General features: G+C 50.5%; 1 protein-coding gene across 1 annotated transcript in view; it reads right to left on the reverse strand.

The window, feature by feature from the left end:
• Nucleotides 1–237: 237 nt before the first annotated feature.
• fam13b (family with sequence similarity 13 member B) overlaps nt 238–15,285 on the reverse strand; it is a 38,409-nt gene continuing 23,361 nt past the window's right edge. Inside the window, 17 exon segments of the mRNA XM_079352071.1 lie at nt 238–2,965; nt 3,064–3,165; nt 3,297–3,655; nt 3,753–3,848; nt 3,995–4,078; nt 4,161–4,378; nt 4,879–5,052; nt 6,164–6,245; nt 6,399–6,540; nt 6,627–6,900; nt 7,254–7,325; nt 7,570–7,699; nt 7,791–7,848; nt 8,005–8,084; nt 8,676–8,823; nt 9,230–9,325; nt 10,009–10,053. Coding sequence (XP_079208197.1) covers nt 2,842–2,965; nt 3,064–3,165; nt 3,297–3,655; nt 3,753–3,848; nt 3,995–4,078; nt 4,161–4,378; nt 4,879–5,052; nt 6,164–6,245; nt 6,399–6,540; nt 6,627–6,900; nt 7,254–7,325; nt 7,570–7,699; nt 7,791–7,848; nt 8,005–8,084; nt 8,676–8,823; nt 9,230–9,325; nt 10,009–10,053 — 2,284 coding nt within the window. The 3' untranslated portion in view covers nt 238–2,841.

Below are 15,285 nucleotides of genomic sequence, written 5' to 3' on the forward strand. Positions count from 1 at the left end.
TCCAGAAATCACAAACTGAAACTTTCAGCTGTAATAAAAAACAAATGTTAACAACCGTGTGTGACTGTGTGAGATGGTGTACCAGACGATGTGTGATTGTGTATGTGCGTGACTGTATGTGTGTGAGAATGTGTGTGACTGACTGTGACTGTGTTAGACGGTGTGTGTGTGTGTGTGTGTGTGTGTGTTCTGTTTTTAAACCCAGTTGATATAAAGAGTTAAACACGGACACGGTCAGCTGATTCAAACCTTCAGACAAACTTTTATTATTGCTGCTTCTTCTTCTTCTTCTTGGTGGCACAAACAGAAAACAGAACATGTTAGCATGCAAGCTCACTACAGTACTGCTGCTAGCTTATTATAGGAACACAGAGCGAGGAGAGCCAATCAGAGCAGGCCGTGTGGGAGTCACCGCTCACAGTGCACGGCTAACTGACAGTCTGTGAGTAGATACAAAAACAAAAAATAAAAAAAAAGCTTGTTATCATTGTCAGGAACACACAGAAGAACAGTTATGATAGTAAAGAGCAATATTTAAAGTTCTTATTAAAAAAACACACAAACAGAACGAACCAACGGGGCCAAACGGGATGTTTGCAATAATTTAAACATTTGTGACATTCATTCCTTCGGGTGTTTCTTCTTCTCTCTGTCTTTGTATGTACACTATATATATTTAGATTTGTATAGAAGTAGTGCTTCATCTTTACAACACAAACAGGCTGCATTCTGGGAATGCTGTGCAAATAACTCGCTTTTCTTTTAGACATCCGACCTCCATCTTTCTCCTCCCTCGCCGCCTACAAACAGGAAACTCTCATTCACGACTCCTCACCGCCGCCCGCCGTCCGCTGACTGACGCACGACTTCGTCTTTATGGCCGTCGAGCGCGACTTGATTTCAAAACCGCACCGGCTACAGAGGGAAACTACTCGCCCCAACCCGATTGGACGACGCGGCCTCTTACGAAGAAGAAGAAGAAACACTGAGCTCGGGGGTGAACTTTGGCCCCGCCCTCATTTAACCCGCCAGCAGGAAATGACACGCTGCTGCTGCTGCTGCTGCTGGGACGTTTCTCAAACAGCAGACGATCGTTTATGCCGGCTGATCATCGACGCACCGGTTCAGGGGGCGGGGCTAATGTCAGACGAAGCTTCCTGTCCGTGTTTAAAATCAGTGCTGGCAGTGTTGGCACGACACAGCCGTTAAAGCTACAATCAAAGTCTGACCGTCGAACCCGTCGCACAGCAACGCCTCAACGTCTGTCCAGAACAAACGACCACGCGGCGTCCTCCCCGCGGCGACTCTCACACCTTTCAAAAGATCCCTCCTGAACCTGAAACGAGGAACGACCAACCAGGAGACGAGTACAAAAAAACAGAAACCATAAAAACAGGACAGAAGACATCAACGTTAAAAAAATCTCCTCATCGGAGAACAGCTGTTTCCCATGAGCACCTTCAGAGTAAGACGGCGTCCGCAGCTCGTCCCTTCAAAATAAGAGACAGTGTAGCTGCTCTTTGTCCCTTCTGGGCCTCCGTACATGTGTGACTGTGTCTGCAGAGACTCTGTCCTCTGACTGGATTTTACTCTTCAGATTTGTTCTGGTTGACTCGGGACGTTTGTGGGCGGAGCTGGTGTGTTTCCTCCAGCCAATGAGAGCGCAGCAGGTGAGTTTAGGAGTGGATACAGCTCAGTGATTGGACGAGATTCAAAGCGGTCCTCGTTCTAAAACGAGGGTGAACATTGTGTGGACGTCTACTTCCTGTCGGACACGCAGGTGACGCAGGTCTCCGCTTCAGGACGCTGTCGGGCGGCGTTTCTGCAAAGGCTCATGGGAAACAGTTTCACATCTGATGACTCCAGAGGAGCGGACATTAAAAATGATGATGAAGAACAGTCTTTCACACTGGGATTCTTCTGTTCCCCAGTTACCTCTTTCTTCAACGTGACCAGTAGCTTCTCTCTGACGTGTGTGTGTGTGTGTGTGTGTGTGTGTGTGTGTGTGTGTGTGTGTGTGTGTGTGTGTGTGTGTGTGTGTGTGTGTGTGTGTGTGTGTGTGTGTGTGTGTGTGTGTGTGTGTGTGTGTGTGTGTGTGTGTGTGTGTGTGTGTGTGTGTGTACACGCTATGACCACATGAACTTGGATTGAAAAAAGGTGGATGACTTTTAAAACCAGTCAGAAGGTGAAAACATCCGGGACGCTGAAGTGACGAGTAAAAAAAAACAACGAGTCGTGTCACTTTAAGAAGAGTGCCAGTCCTCGAGCTGTCCAATGAGAATCCTCGAAAAAAAAACAGTTTGTGAAAGTCCGACCACGACGGTGATGAAGACGATGATTCCTTTGTTCTTCTTCGTGTTTTTTTTTTTTTTCTTCTTTTTTTTAAATGAAGTGAGACGAGGCAGCGGCGAGCAGCTGGGCAGACGGGCGTGATTCTAGAAGGTGTACTGGTGTTGGTGCTGCATTCAGGTCACGGGGAAAAAAAGCTGTAAAACGGCACGTCGAGCGTTTGTCAGCCCGATGCGTCCGAACACAGCTCAAACTTTTTTTGGACTTTTTTTTTTGATCACATTTGTCAGATTGGAGCGATGGTTCCTGTCAGAGGTCGTGGTGCGTTTTGGACTCGCGGGTCGCTTCGTTCTTTTCGTGGTGAGAAGGCGGAGTCACGCTGTGAATCAGTCGGACGTTGAACGGCAGCTCCAGGTGAAAGGTCTCTTTTATTGATTTTCCTCCACGACTTGAATGCAGCACGTCGTCCGTGTTTGTGATGTGACAGCTGACGGACTGATGAGGGCGGGGCCTCGCGGCAGTGGCGGTCGGTCTCTCTGAGGAGGGCGGGGCCTAGATGGATTTGGAGGAATCCTGTTTGCTGATCAGAACCTCCAGAAGGCGGAGTTTGGCCTTGATCCTCTTGTACTCTCGGTACTCCTCGAGCTTCGGGACCCGGTCCTCCTTCTGAACGTTCCTGCAGGAGGAGAAGACGTTAAGTATTCATCATCACAGACAGACACAGAGCCGCGCCCACGCCATCGTGAGCGCCACGTGTACCTTCCGTTTGCCTACCTTCCGTTTCGCTGGTAAAAATCTTCCTCAAATTCTCGGATGGTCTTCCTCAGCTTCTTCTTCTCTGCTCTGGCCTTCCACAGCTGTTCCAGCAGCTCTGGCCTGAAGCATGATGGGAGACAGGAAGGTCACGACACTGAGGTTTGCATGTAGTCTAAACGTGTGTGTGAGGTGTGTGTGTGTGTGTGTGTGTGTGTGTGTGAGGTGTGTGTGTGTGTGTGTGCGTGACGTACATGGACGAGGCGTTGGAGCTGGACAGCCGCAGGTCCAGCGCCAACCTCCCAGACCCCTCCTCCATCTTGGCTTTGTCTGGTTGGTTCTGGCTCCTCGTCGACCCGTCAGTCGGGGTCACGATGTCGACGGCCATGATGACCTCGGAGCTCTGCATCTCGCCGCCGCTGCTCTCTCCCTCCTCTTCCTCCTCCTCCTCGTCTTCTTCCTCCTCCTCCCTCTCCTCCTTCCTCTCCTGTTGCTCTTCTTTCTCTTTCCCCTCGTCCTCGTCCTCTTCCTTGATCTCCTCCCAGAAATGAGCAGTTTCGCCCTCGATGATTGGCTGGAGGGTCTGACTCCGCCTCTTACTGGAAGGCGACACCTGGAGGGAGGAGAGAGAGGAGACGCGTGCGTTTAATATGAGTGTGTGTGTGTGTGTGTGTGTGTGTGTGTGTGCGCGTGTGTGTGTGTTTACTCACGGTGAGAGGTGTGATGCTAACTCTGGTTAGCATCTGTTTGACCAATCTGTAGCGATCATAAAGCGGCTTCACCACCAGACGTTCCTCTCTGGTCACCTGAGACACACCAAGGTGAGGACAGTGTCATACACTCACACGATGCCACCAGGGGGCGCCGGTGATCAGAGGCTGAATCTTCCCACAGAATCATACAGAAAGATTTTTTTTTTTTTAAAGGTAGCATGTGGGCGGAGCCGACTCACCGGTCGGCCGTGCAGGCCCTCGTAGTGCAGCAGGTTCTTCTGCAGGACCGTCTTCTCGCAGGACAACTGCTCCTTGGTCATCTTCTGCAGAGACACATTGACTTCATAACGAGGCCGCTGATAAAAGCGGGAACACGCCGCTCGCCGCGCTCCACCTGCTCCTTACCTTGATGTCGTCAGGCCAGCCGTCCTCCTGCCTCTTCCCTTTCACCCTGCACTGGATCAGCTCCAGGGTTTCCTCTCTGGTGGGTCGCTGACCCTTCGCCTCCGCCGCCGTGTCGCCGCCGCCGCTGTGCTCCAGGGTGGAGCCGAAGCTCTTGGGTAAGGTGTTGCTCCGGGGACGAGTGTGGGGGCCGAGCTCGCTCTCTGCACGCTGTTTGGCATCTGAGGGAGGAAAGAGGAAGACGGACGGCGGTGAGGAAGACAGAGACGAACGACGGGAAGGTGCAAAAACAGAGAAGAGGCGAGGAAACCGTCACAGCACAGAAAACACACACACACACACACACACACACAGCGACCTGCCCGTGTCTCTGAACTCCTTCTCACACTCGCACTAAACTCCTGAAAGTTTCCGGAACATTGTTGGGTGAGCTGCATGACCCCAGGGCGGAGGGAACGCCCGGACTCTGACTTCACGCAGCTCACCCTGAAAAACTTTCAGCGGTTTTGTGCACGTGTGAAAAAAAAAAAAAAACGTTTAACTTCCAGGCGTGACAGAAGCTTCTGGAGCCATCGTCTATTTCCCTCATGTCAAAGAAAAAACAGCCAGACAGAAAACAAATGTTGAACATTCTCTCGGCCGCAGCATGCAGATGAAAACAAAGAGGCAGGAAGCTGTGTCAGTGTATGTCATGTCTACTTACTGACGGGTTGGTACTTACTGAGGGGAGCCGGTCTAGAGCTCAGGCCTGAGGGGGGGTGGGGGGTGAGTGTGTGAGGGGGGGGTGAGCACATAGAGGAGGAGGAAGGGGAGAAGGGAGCGTGCTGGCGTCTGTATGAATGGAGCAAAGCCTGGTGCCTCAGCGTGCTTCTGGGTAAAAGGTGGTGCTGGCGTCCTGGTTGGCCGATCAGTCAATCAATCAATCAATCGGGTCGTTTGGAGGCGATTGGAGGAGGGAGGGAGGAAAGTGGAGAGCGGGTGCTCGCGTTATTGATTTTTTTCAATTTTTGATTTGAAACAGAGAGAGAGAGAGAGAGAGAGAGAGAGAGAGAGAGAGAGAGAGAGAGAGAGAGAGCGAGAGAGAGGGACAGAGAGACAGAGAACGAGAGAGAGACAGAGAACGAGAGAGAGAGACAGAGAGAGAGAGAGAGACAGAGAGAGAGAGAGAGACAGAACGAGAGCGAGAGAGACACAGAACGAGAGAGAGAGAGAGAGAGAGAGAGAGAGAGACAGAGAGAGACAGAGAGAGAGAGAGAGAGAGAGAGAGAGAGAGAGAGAGCGAGAGAGCGAGAGCGCGAGAGAGAGAGAGAGAGACAGAGAGAGAGAGACAGAGAGACAGAGAACGAGAGAGAGACAGAGAGACAGAGAACGAGAGAGAGAGACAGAGAGAGAGAGAGACAGAGAGAGAGAGAGAGAGAGAGAGAGACAGAACGAGAGCGAGAGAGACACAGAGCGAGAGAGAGAGAGAGAGAGAGAGAGAGAGAGACAGAACGAGAGCGAGAGAGACACAGAACGAGAGCGAGAGAGAGAGAGAGAGAGAGAGAGACAGAGAGAGACAGAGAGAGACAGAGAGAGAGAGAGAGAGAGAGAGAGAGAGAGAGAGGCTGGACGAGTGTGACGAGGAGAGTTCAGTGAAGTGATGCTGAACGAGTCAACAGGTTTTCACTTCCTCTGAATCCACCTCGTGTTTAATGGAAACGGGTTCACAAGGACGCACCAGCACACTGGAGGGTGGAGCCACGCGTGTGAGAGCCACGTCTGAAGATACGTGTGTGTGTGTGTGTGTGTGTGTGTGGGGGTGTGTGTGTGTGGGGGTGTGTGTGTGTGTGTGTGTATGTTAGACCAGCACTCATGCAATGTTATTACAAAGGTTAAAGGTTTGGAGTGGGGAGGGTCAAGCTGTCCCGCATGGAACAGGATGGCACGCACACACTCAACCCTCAACACACACACACACACACACGCACACACACACACACACACACACACACGCCGAGAGAATCTACCTTTAATCTGTCTGCGGATCTTGGTGAGGTCAGTCATCCATTTGAGGACTTTGGGGTTAGCTGCCTTGTCTCCATGAGAGGGCTGCAGAGGAGGAGGAGGAGGAGGAGGAAGAGGAGGAGGAGGAGGAAGAGAAAAAGATAGTCACTTAAAAAGTCAACGATCCCGTGGTCATGAGGTTTTTTTAAATGGTTTTATCGTGTGTGGCTGCAGGACGGAGTCAGAGATCAAAGTTACCTTGTAATTTCTCTCCTTCTCAAACTGCTCTTCAAACTGTTTGATTTTCTTCTTCAGGTGTTGAAGCTTCTTGGTGAGTTGGTGGGTCACCGAGTCTCCGCTCCTCATCGCCTCCTTGGATCCAAACGATGCTCGCCGCGGCCTGGAGCGACAGGACGAACAAGTATGAACAAAAAAGAACACGTAGTCCAGAATGAAGTCCTGATGAAGATCCTCATCCAGCCGTACCGCTGCGCTTTGCTGGGCGAGGTGGCGTCCGGGTCCTGTTGCAGAAACCGCTGGGCCCCGTGCGCCCCGAAGTCGAGAAAGCGGCGTGCGAGGAGGTGAGGGTGAGAGCGAGAAGAGGAGGGGGAGGCGACCTGCCCTCCCTCCTCCTCGTCCTCCTCGCCCTCCCCCTCAAGAGGCAACAGGGGGAGGGGCACCATGCGACCGGCCAGCGGGGAGAGCTGCGCCTCGCCGCTCTCGCTGTCGTCTTGCCAGGATTTGTACGCCGGGACGGGATCTGGAGGGAGAGGCGAAGAGATGTCAGAGAGCGTGAACAGAGAGGCGGAGGAAGGAGAAGCTGCTGACTCACTGTCAGCGCTATGCTAACGAGCCGAGTGCAGGGGGGGGGGGGGGGACAGGGTAGAAAAGTAGAGAACAAAAGGGCGAGCGTGTTAGGAGAGGAGATCCTGCTCACCGACTCTGCAGGAGGAAGAGTTAATCACACGTGACACGGCGGGAAACGTTTACATGCAGGAAACACACGCCGCTAAAAAAAAAAAAGCGCTAATGAAGCTTCCTCCACGCCGTGCGACAGAAACGTCCAGAAACAAGGAGAGAGGGGATGAGAGTGGGCAGACAGTCACGGCTTACCTTGGCCTTCTTTCTGCAGATGCATACATGAGAAGTCTATGGGAGGGAGGTGGAGGTGGGAGGGGGGGGGCGCTGCTCACACGGGGCGAGGAAGAGGAGGAGGACAGAGAGACAGAATACGATGACTCTCACACATACTGAAGGTGAAATGAAGCACAGTGACCATTCTTATGGGACTGATAGAACGGCGAGGATCACGGCGTCCACGCTCTCAGCTTTTCTAACGCCGTCAGTCACGCGTGGAAACGACCTTGCGATGAGGTCAAATAGAAGTCTGTGTGTTTTCCTTTAAATCTAACAAAAAGAGGATTCCTACCTTCCCATTGGTTGTCCGTGAAGAGCTGGAGGTGGGCGTTTTGGCCAGATTTTGGTTGGCATGGCGACAGGTGGTTCCTGTTGGTCTCACGGGTGTTGGCGTTCTGATCACAGAGGCATGACCCCGAGTCCTGGAGGAGCAGAGAGAGAGAGAGAGAGGTGATTGTAAATGTGGCTCTTCTTCTGTGGTTATTTATCAACGACAGGCTCAGGGTTACTTACACAGCACATGGCGTCGCTCTGACTTTGCTCCATGATGTCACACGCTTGATTGTCCTGCCTGAAAGCCAAGATGACAAAACACACCAGATGTGCTTCAATGAAGTTTTCCAATATAACGCTTTAAGTAAGTCTGACACCTGGTGGTTAAAATGGGTACTGCGGTCCAGATTCAAAGAGCCGCATTAAAAACTAACTGAAGAGAATCTCGGCCCACCTGGCAGTGTTGATGTTGTTCTCCGAATCGAGCTCCATCCCCGAGCTCTCCTCCAGGGAGGCACCAGAGTCCACTGCATCCTGAGAGAGAGAGAGAGAGAGAGAGAGAGCGAGAGAGCGAGAGAGCGAGAGAGCGAGAGAGAGATGACATCACAAACGGGCGTCTCTTTACGGGACAGTTGGAGGAAAGTTCTCTTCAATATAAAACGGACTCGAGCTTGTATTTTTATTTTCTCGCCCTCTGACGATGCGTTCACGCTCTGATGGTAGAGGCCGCTGCGAGCAGAGTCGGTCAGTGTTAACTCATCCCATGCAGACGCCCGTCACCTCTCCTGACTAATGTTCCACATGCTTAGAATCATTTTTGGGGATTTCCACTCTGACAGGTCGTTTCTAAAACACGCGTGTGGAAAACTACTGCATGCCTCTACATTAAAGGTCAGAGTGCTGAGTTCTTGTAGCGTTATATATTGTTTGTTTTCTCCGCTCGCCACCCCGAGGAATTCAAGCTATTGTACAAACAAGGAGGGCGAGTGCTGATAACATCGAGCCAAACAATCAGCCCAGGAACGCAGCCACACACTGAGACAGGAAGGAGGTTAGCAGCCCACACGTCACCAGTGTGTGTGAGTGTGTGTGTGTGAGTGTGTGTGTGTGTGTGTGTGTGTGTACCTGTGTGTCATTCTGGCCTTGCTGCATCAGCTGCTCGGTCGCTGTGAGCGGGGTTTCCCCCTCTGTGTCGCAGGGACTGTCCTCAGGGTCGGTGCCTTGCTCCTCGTTGTCATGGCAGCTCAGGTCTGCAGGCTCACTGGGACTCACCCTGAAAAAGCCCACAGTGAAAGTTTACATCTGATTTTACACACAGTTATTACTGAAAGCTGAAAACAGAAGTGTCGTGTCAAACTGGAGTTTTTCTGAACAGCTGACATGTTAAGTGTGCTAATTAAGGGCAGAGCTGTCAGCATGTTGACTGGTAAACTGAACCATGTGAACAGGATGTTCACTATGTCAGATATGTTTCCTAGAAGTCATCCACCGACCTTTGACCTCTGAAGAATCTGTGAAACGCGTGTCGCCACCAGCAGGAGCAAAACCCAGCAGGTTGTTTTAGCATGTAAACAAGCGTGTGTGTGTGTGTGTGTGTGTGTGTGTGTGTGTGTGTGTGTGTGTGTGTGTGTGTGTGTGTGTGTGTGTGTGTGTGTGTGTGTGTGCGTGCGTGCTCTCACCCCTGGCTGTCGTAGGTGCTGAGGTCTTGGTCGATGGATGTCTTCAGCTCAAAGAAGTGATGCTCCACTGCAGCTCTGATGGTGCGCTGAATTATCCTGAGGACAGAAAAAGTTCATCACTTAACATGAAACTTTTTTTTTGTTCTTTGCACAAAGTCTGAAACGTTCGTCTCAAAGACGTTTCTGAAAGTTGGACTTCCTCCTCACAGCGACGAGAGGTCCTGATCCACGGCGAGACAAACGACTGGCTGGAGGATTAACTCGTGTTGACTTTCACATCGATGACACGTGTGCACACACACACACTGTCAGATTTAGTGAGAATAATATTGAGTTTGTCTTTTTCTCTCCGGGCTCCTTATAAAGTCACGAACCCGGTCTGGACCTGAGAGGATTTATAAAACCGTGAACGCCTTAAAAAGCGCCTGAGGAGCGTGTGGGCTCTTCAGAGCGTCGGCACACACAGCAGCGTCCGTTTGTGTCCTTGACTGTCAGTAACCTCGCTCGCATGCAAAGCAGCGTGGAAATCCCTGTTATGATGTTTCCATGTGGTGCAGAGACGCCTGACAGTCAGGTGACGGTTGAGTTTATGTCCTCGGGGTGAGACGCTTCAGTGTGCTTTCATAATCACCTTCCAACTTCTCTCACACACCCTCCTGCTGCTTTATCGTGTGCAGCTTCAAGCTCAGCTGACCCGCCGCTCGCTCGCCCGCCTCGCCCGTGTTTTAAGAGTTGCACAGTAAATGAAGTTTACATGACGTGGTTGTGAGTGGACTTACTCAGCAGAGTCTGCAGGCAGGATGGATATCGGGGAGAGGTGGGGGCTGTAAAGAGAGAGAGAGAGAGAGAGAGAGGGTTAGAACATCACGTCCTCCTCCACTCCCTCGCTGACACTGAACGACCTCGGAGGACGGAAAGAGTCACACCAGGAGCGACATCAGTGTGTGTGCAGAGTGTGTACATCAGAATTAAGAGTGTGTGTTCTCAGATCAATCTCAAGAAGCGCACCACACACACACAAACACACACTCAGAGGCTGGCGCCACTCTGGGTGGGCAGATTGTTATTTAGGCTACAGAGCTCGGATACAAGGACGTGTGTGTGTGTGTGTGTGTGTGTGTGTGTGTGTGTGTGTGTGTGTGTGTGTGTGTGTGTGTGTGTGTAAGGTTACATTTGTTCTCCGATGTTCCTCCAAAGGCGAGGAAGTATGCGTACGCACACACACACACATTCACACCCTGTCAGGCATGCCAGGACTCTAGATTTATATAACACCCCTAACACACACACACACACACACACACACCATAAAGTCGCTCTCATTATGCCGTCGAGTGTGTGCGTGCGTTTGTGCGCGTGTGATTTGAGCGGTCAAACTCATCTCATTAGACAAACAGCAGCTGATGTTATGCAAGCTGCTTGTATGGATGTCATGTACACACACACACACACACACACACACACACACACACACACACACACACACACACACACACACACACACACACACACACACACACACACACACACACACACACACACACACACACACACACACACACACACACACACACACACACACACACACACACACACACACACACACACACACACACACAGCGAGGAGTCTTGGGTTGGATCGATACAGACTGAATCATTGATGAGCAGAGAGGACATGATACTACCCTCCATCTTTGTGCAAACTTTATTCACTCAAAGAGAAACGTCTTTTATCACCTTCTCCTCTCTCTCTGTTTCTTCTGTCTCCTTTCCTCCTTCTTGCCCTTGATTGCTAAGCCCCTCCCCCTCCTTGCCGAGCGTCCTGCAGGCTCCTCTGATAGCATCTGACAGGGGGCTCTCCTGCTGCGCTGGACCCTGAGGGGCCGTGCTGGGCGGCTGCATCGCTAACAATAGATCCCAGCTCGGCTCCTCCAGGACGTTACATAACCGCCCAGTGTCTTTAAGAAGCTCCGATAATATCTGACCTTCCACCCTTCGGCCCCTGAAGACACGGACCGCACCTTCAGGTCGAAACAGTCAAACTGACACGGTCTTATAACAACGGCGTTTTATGTGACAGACACCAAATCAGATCCACCGCCCTGCCGAGCTTAACGACGGGCGCACTCTCAGAACTGTGCGTCCACGTTTGACCCAGAGTGACCTTATCGTGCTCTTCCTCTGGCACGAGGCGTGTCGAGGTGAGGAAAACGTTTGTTTTCATCAAAAAAAAAAAAAAAAAAATCTTATCTACTGAGATTTTAAAATCGATCTTCCAGAAATGGATTTTCATTAAAGACTAATATTTACAAGACTAATTAAGATAATAGTAAGATAGCTGTGTAACCAATGAGATTGTTCCTCCAGACATTCATTTGAAACAATGGCGGCGGTGCAAAGATCCAAAGTTTACTCCACCGTCCTGTATCAGAGCACGCCTCTGACGTGACGCTGTGCTCGTGTGGCGTTTGCCGAGTTGGCAACCAAAGGTTTGTGTCTCGGCGCTCCAAGTAGTGGGATGAGATCAGCTCGTCTGGTAAAGCCCTCGCCTTCCTGCCAGCGATACTGTAAAACCTTTTAAAGTGACCTCGATCAAGTCTCCTAAAGTAAACAAACCGTTTCGCTGAGGTCCAATCAGATCCCATCAGGATAATCTGCAGTCATCAGAACCGTGAGCGTGACCACGGCAGGAGAAATCTCTGCTGGCGGATTAGCTCGTTAAGTCGGCAGGTTTGTGTCAACAACGGCGGGCAGCGCAGTTACACTCAGAGACCATCGGTGGGCGCCGAAGAGCACCGAACTAAAAGTCCTTATATGGTCATTGTATGTGTTTTAAAACATCTGAAGAGATGTTTTCAAGCCGGTCCAATTTAAACACGAGTGCTGCATGAAATCCCAAATATAAATATAAATCTATAAATATAAATCTATAAATATAAATCTATAAATATAAATCTGCGGGTTCGCCTGATGCATTCAAGTATTTAACAGAAGGAAATAAAAACTGAGCGTCGGTGTGTCCTCAGTGAAGGAGACGACGACGACCAATCGAGGGCATCTTTACTTTATGTCGAGCAGGAAGCGCGAGCGAGCGAGAGTGTGTGTGTGTGTGTGTGTGTAAGGTGAGTTCGAGGTTATTTGTGATTCATCAGAGCTGCTGCTGTCAGCGAACCCGACTCTGACCGGGAGGTACACACTGCTGCAGTCTATGCAACACACACACACACTCATTTAAACCTCACACATCTTCATCTGCATGCACAGCAGCACATATTTCATTCTGATAGATAACCTACTTCTCACACACACACACACACACACACACACACACACACACACACACACACACACACACACACACACACACACACACACACACACACACACACACACACACACACACACACACACACACACACACACACACACACACACACACACACACACACACACACACACACACACACACACCATCTGTTCAATTGAGTTGACTCTCGACCCGTCACTTCACTGACCTTTTCTTTGGCAGTGTCGCGATGAGCCGATGCAGCGGTTCAATTCCCAGTTGCTCAAGTGTGCATGCTCGAGAGTCCTCGTGGTGAGATACTCACAGAACAGATCCTCCGAAGTCTCAACAATTCTCTGATCGACAACGACAACGCAACTTCTACATTTACATTTTTTAAAGACTTCTTCTTGCCTTCATTAGATCGGACAGCCGAAGAGCGACAGGATGTCACACAGCAAGGGGACGAGGTCGGATTCAAACCCACGACCGCCGCGACAAGGACTTTAGCTTCTGTAGCTCCAGCACATGACTGACATGAACATATTTATATTTCCAAACAGCTTTCAGCCTGTGGTTTTATTTAGAGTCCAAAGTCTGCGAGAGCGTAAACATGCAAACAGCTGATTCATCGATTATGACCGACTCAACCGCTGAGCCACAGCCGCCCAAATCACATCTTTCCAAAAGGCTGCTTGTTACATTTTTTATAGCAAATCAAAATGCTGACAGACCGCCCTCGCTTTCTTTTTATTCTCAGGTTGCATAACACAAACACAGCGGTTAAGTAATCCCCCCCCCCCCCACATCGTCTTCCCCGCTCTTTTCTTTCATCTCTACCTGCTCACCAAACAATCAGCGTTTCCCTCCATTCTTTCATTCACAACAAAAAAACTAAAGAGCGACAGCCAATCGGATGGTTTCCCCCCGATTCATTCACAGGTCGGTCTTTTCTCCTTCTTCCTGTTTTGTTCCTGCGTACAACACTTCTCTCTCCTTCTCCCTTTAATCATCCATTCATCCATCACATCCTCATCCCAGCTACGTAACCTCGGTGTTTACCTCTGCAGCAGAATGTCACAGGCCATTCTCATGTTTGCAGCTGTGTTTCTCTGTCCTCCTTGTGTTTCGGTGGATCCAGCCTGGAGACGCCGGACTTTTCCTCCCTCCCTGTTCAGCGCAGTCGGCGAGCGAACTCGAAGGTTATGAAAGTCTCGTCTGTTTTTTTTTTTTTGTTGTTGTTTGTTTAAAATCCTGCGGAGGAGCGGGATCGACTCAGCACGCTCTTCTTTGACACATCTCCTGTCGGAGCAGCTTCCAGTCTGGATCCGGACTCTCTCTCTCTCTCTCGCTCTCTCTCGCTCTCTCTCTCTCTCTCTCTCGGCCTGCGGGTATCCGGCGGGTCGACTTATCCCAGCTGAGCGCTTTGAGGTGTCAGCGTCAGTACGAGCAGGTCGAGCAGCAGAGCCAGGGTATCGCTTGTGTGCATTCTGTGGCGTCCTCTGAACCGGCCTGCGTGTGTGTGTGTGTGTGTGTGTGTGTGTGTGTGTGTGTGGTGAGTCAGGTTGTCTCACTCTGCACTCTGCCTGTAAAAGTGCTGCAGTAAACATCCAGAGCTCTGCCAAATATATGAGCTTCTGATGTAACCAAGCAACAACCCCGCAGAGGACCAATGGGATGGGAGGGGCTGAAGTCGGGAGCCAATTGTAAAGAGGGACATACTTCTGTGGGCCAATCAGGAGGCAGGAAGAGCAGAGGGGTTGTTTTTTTTTGTCCACTCAGTTTTGACAATCAGCAGTTATTACAGCCAGCTCAGTGGGCTGTGTAGACACACACACACACACACACACACACATGCGCGCACACACACACACACACACACAGCAGCCCGTCTTCAGCTTCTCAGATAGATAATAACTCGCTCAGTACTGATCAACAGGGAGAGAGAAAGTGGGAGGAGTCAATAAGTCCAAATGTTGATTTCAGCGTTTTATCGTGTTTGTGTGTGATGACGCGAGGGAACACTGATAATCACTCACACATCACTCGTCCCTTCTGTCCTCGAGGTTTCACAGCGTTCACCAGTAGAGACGCCGTTTATCTCCACGGTATTATTGATACTGTGGACGAGTCTGTTTGATGCAGAGTTGAGTGATGGCGTGTATTTTACGAAGGCGGAGCATAAAGACAAAAAAAAAAAAAACAGATTGCAGAAACGTTTTTTTGTTGCTTGGAGCGGTACAGCGGGTTGGCGTGCACGGGGCAGCTACGAATTAGCTGCTATCCAAACCTGACGTGTGCTGGCTATGTGTGCAGAGACGGCCGGGGATCGAACCCCTGACCTTTTGTTGAGACCTCCTGCCCACCAGGGACACCTGAATGATAACGCCACCTTTAGCACGGCGTGCGTGGGTAGAATAACCGCTGTCCTCACACGTCTCTAATCTTTACATAATTCCTTAAATCCCTGGAGGAGACAAAACAATAAAACGTGAATCATTCACCAGGTGTGATTTACGTGTTCTCCCTCGTGTTGTATCCACACTCTTATCTCCGACCTTGACTGCACCGTCTGTGACAAACACTGAGGAAACGTGACGACTCGAAGAAGAGGCGGCCGGCCCGCGCTGACGATCCCAAATTTGATTTTTTTTTTTCCCCCCCGTGATGATTCAGGAGCGCGAGTGCTCCGCTGAAAGCCAGATGGGTTTGTGAGAAGTGTTGAGTGGTGCGATCTAGGTCATTTAGAATATCGTATTTCATATTGTGC

Source organism: Symphodus melops (genome assembly GCF_947650265.1).
Source record: "Symphodus melops genome assembly, chromosome: 9".
NCBI classification, from domain to species: Eukaryota; Metazoa; Chordata; class Actinopteri; order Labriformes; family Labridae; genus Symphodus; species Symphodus melops.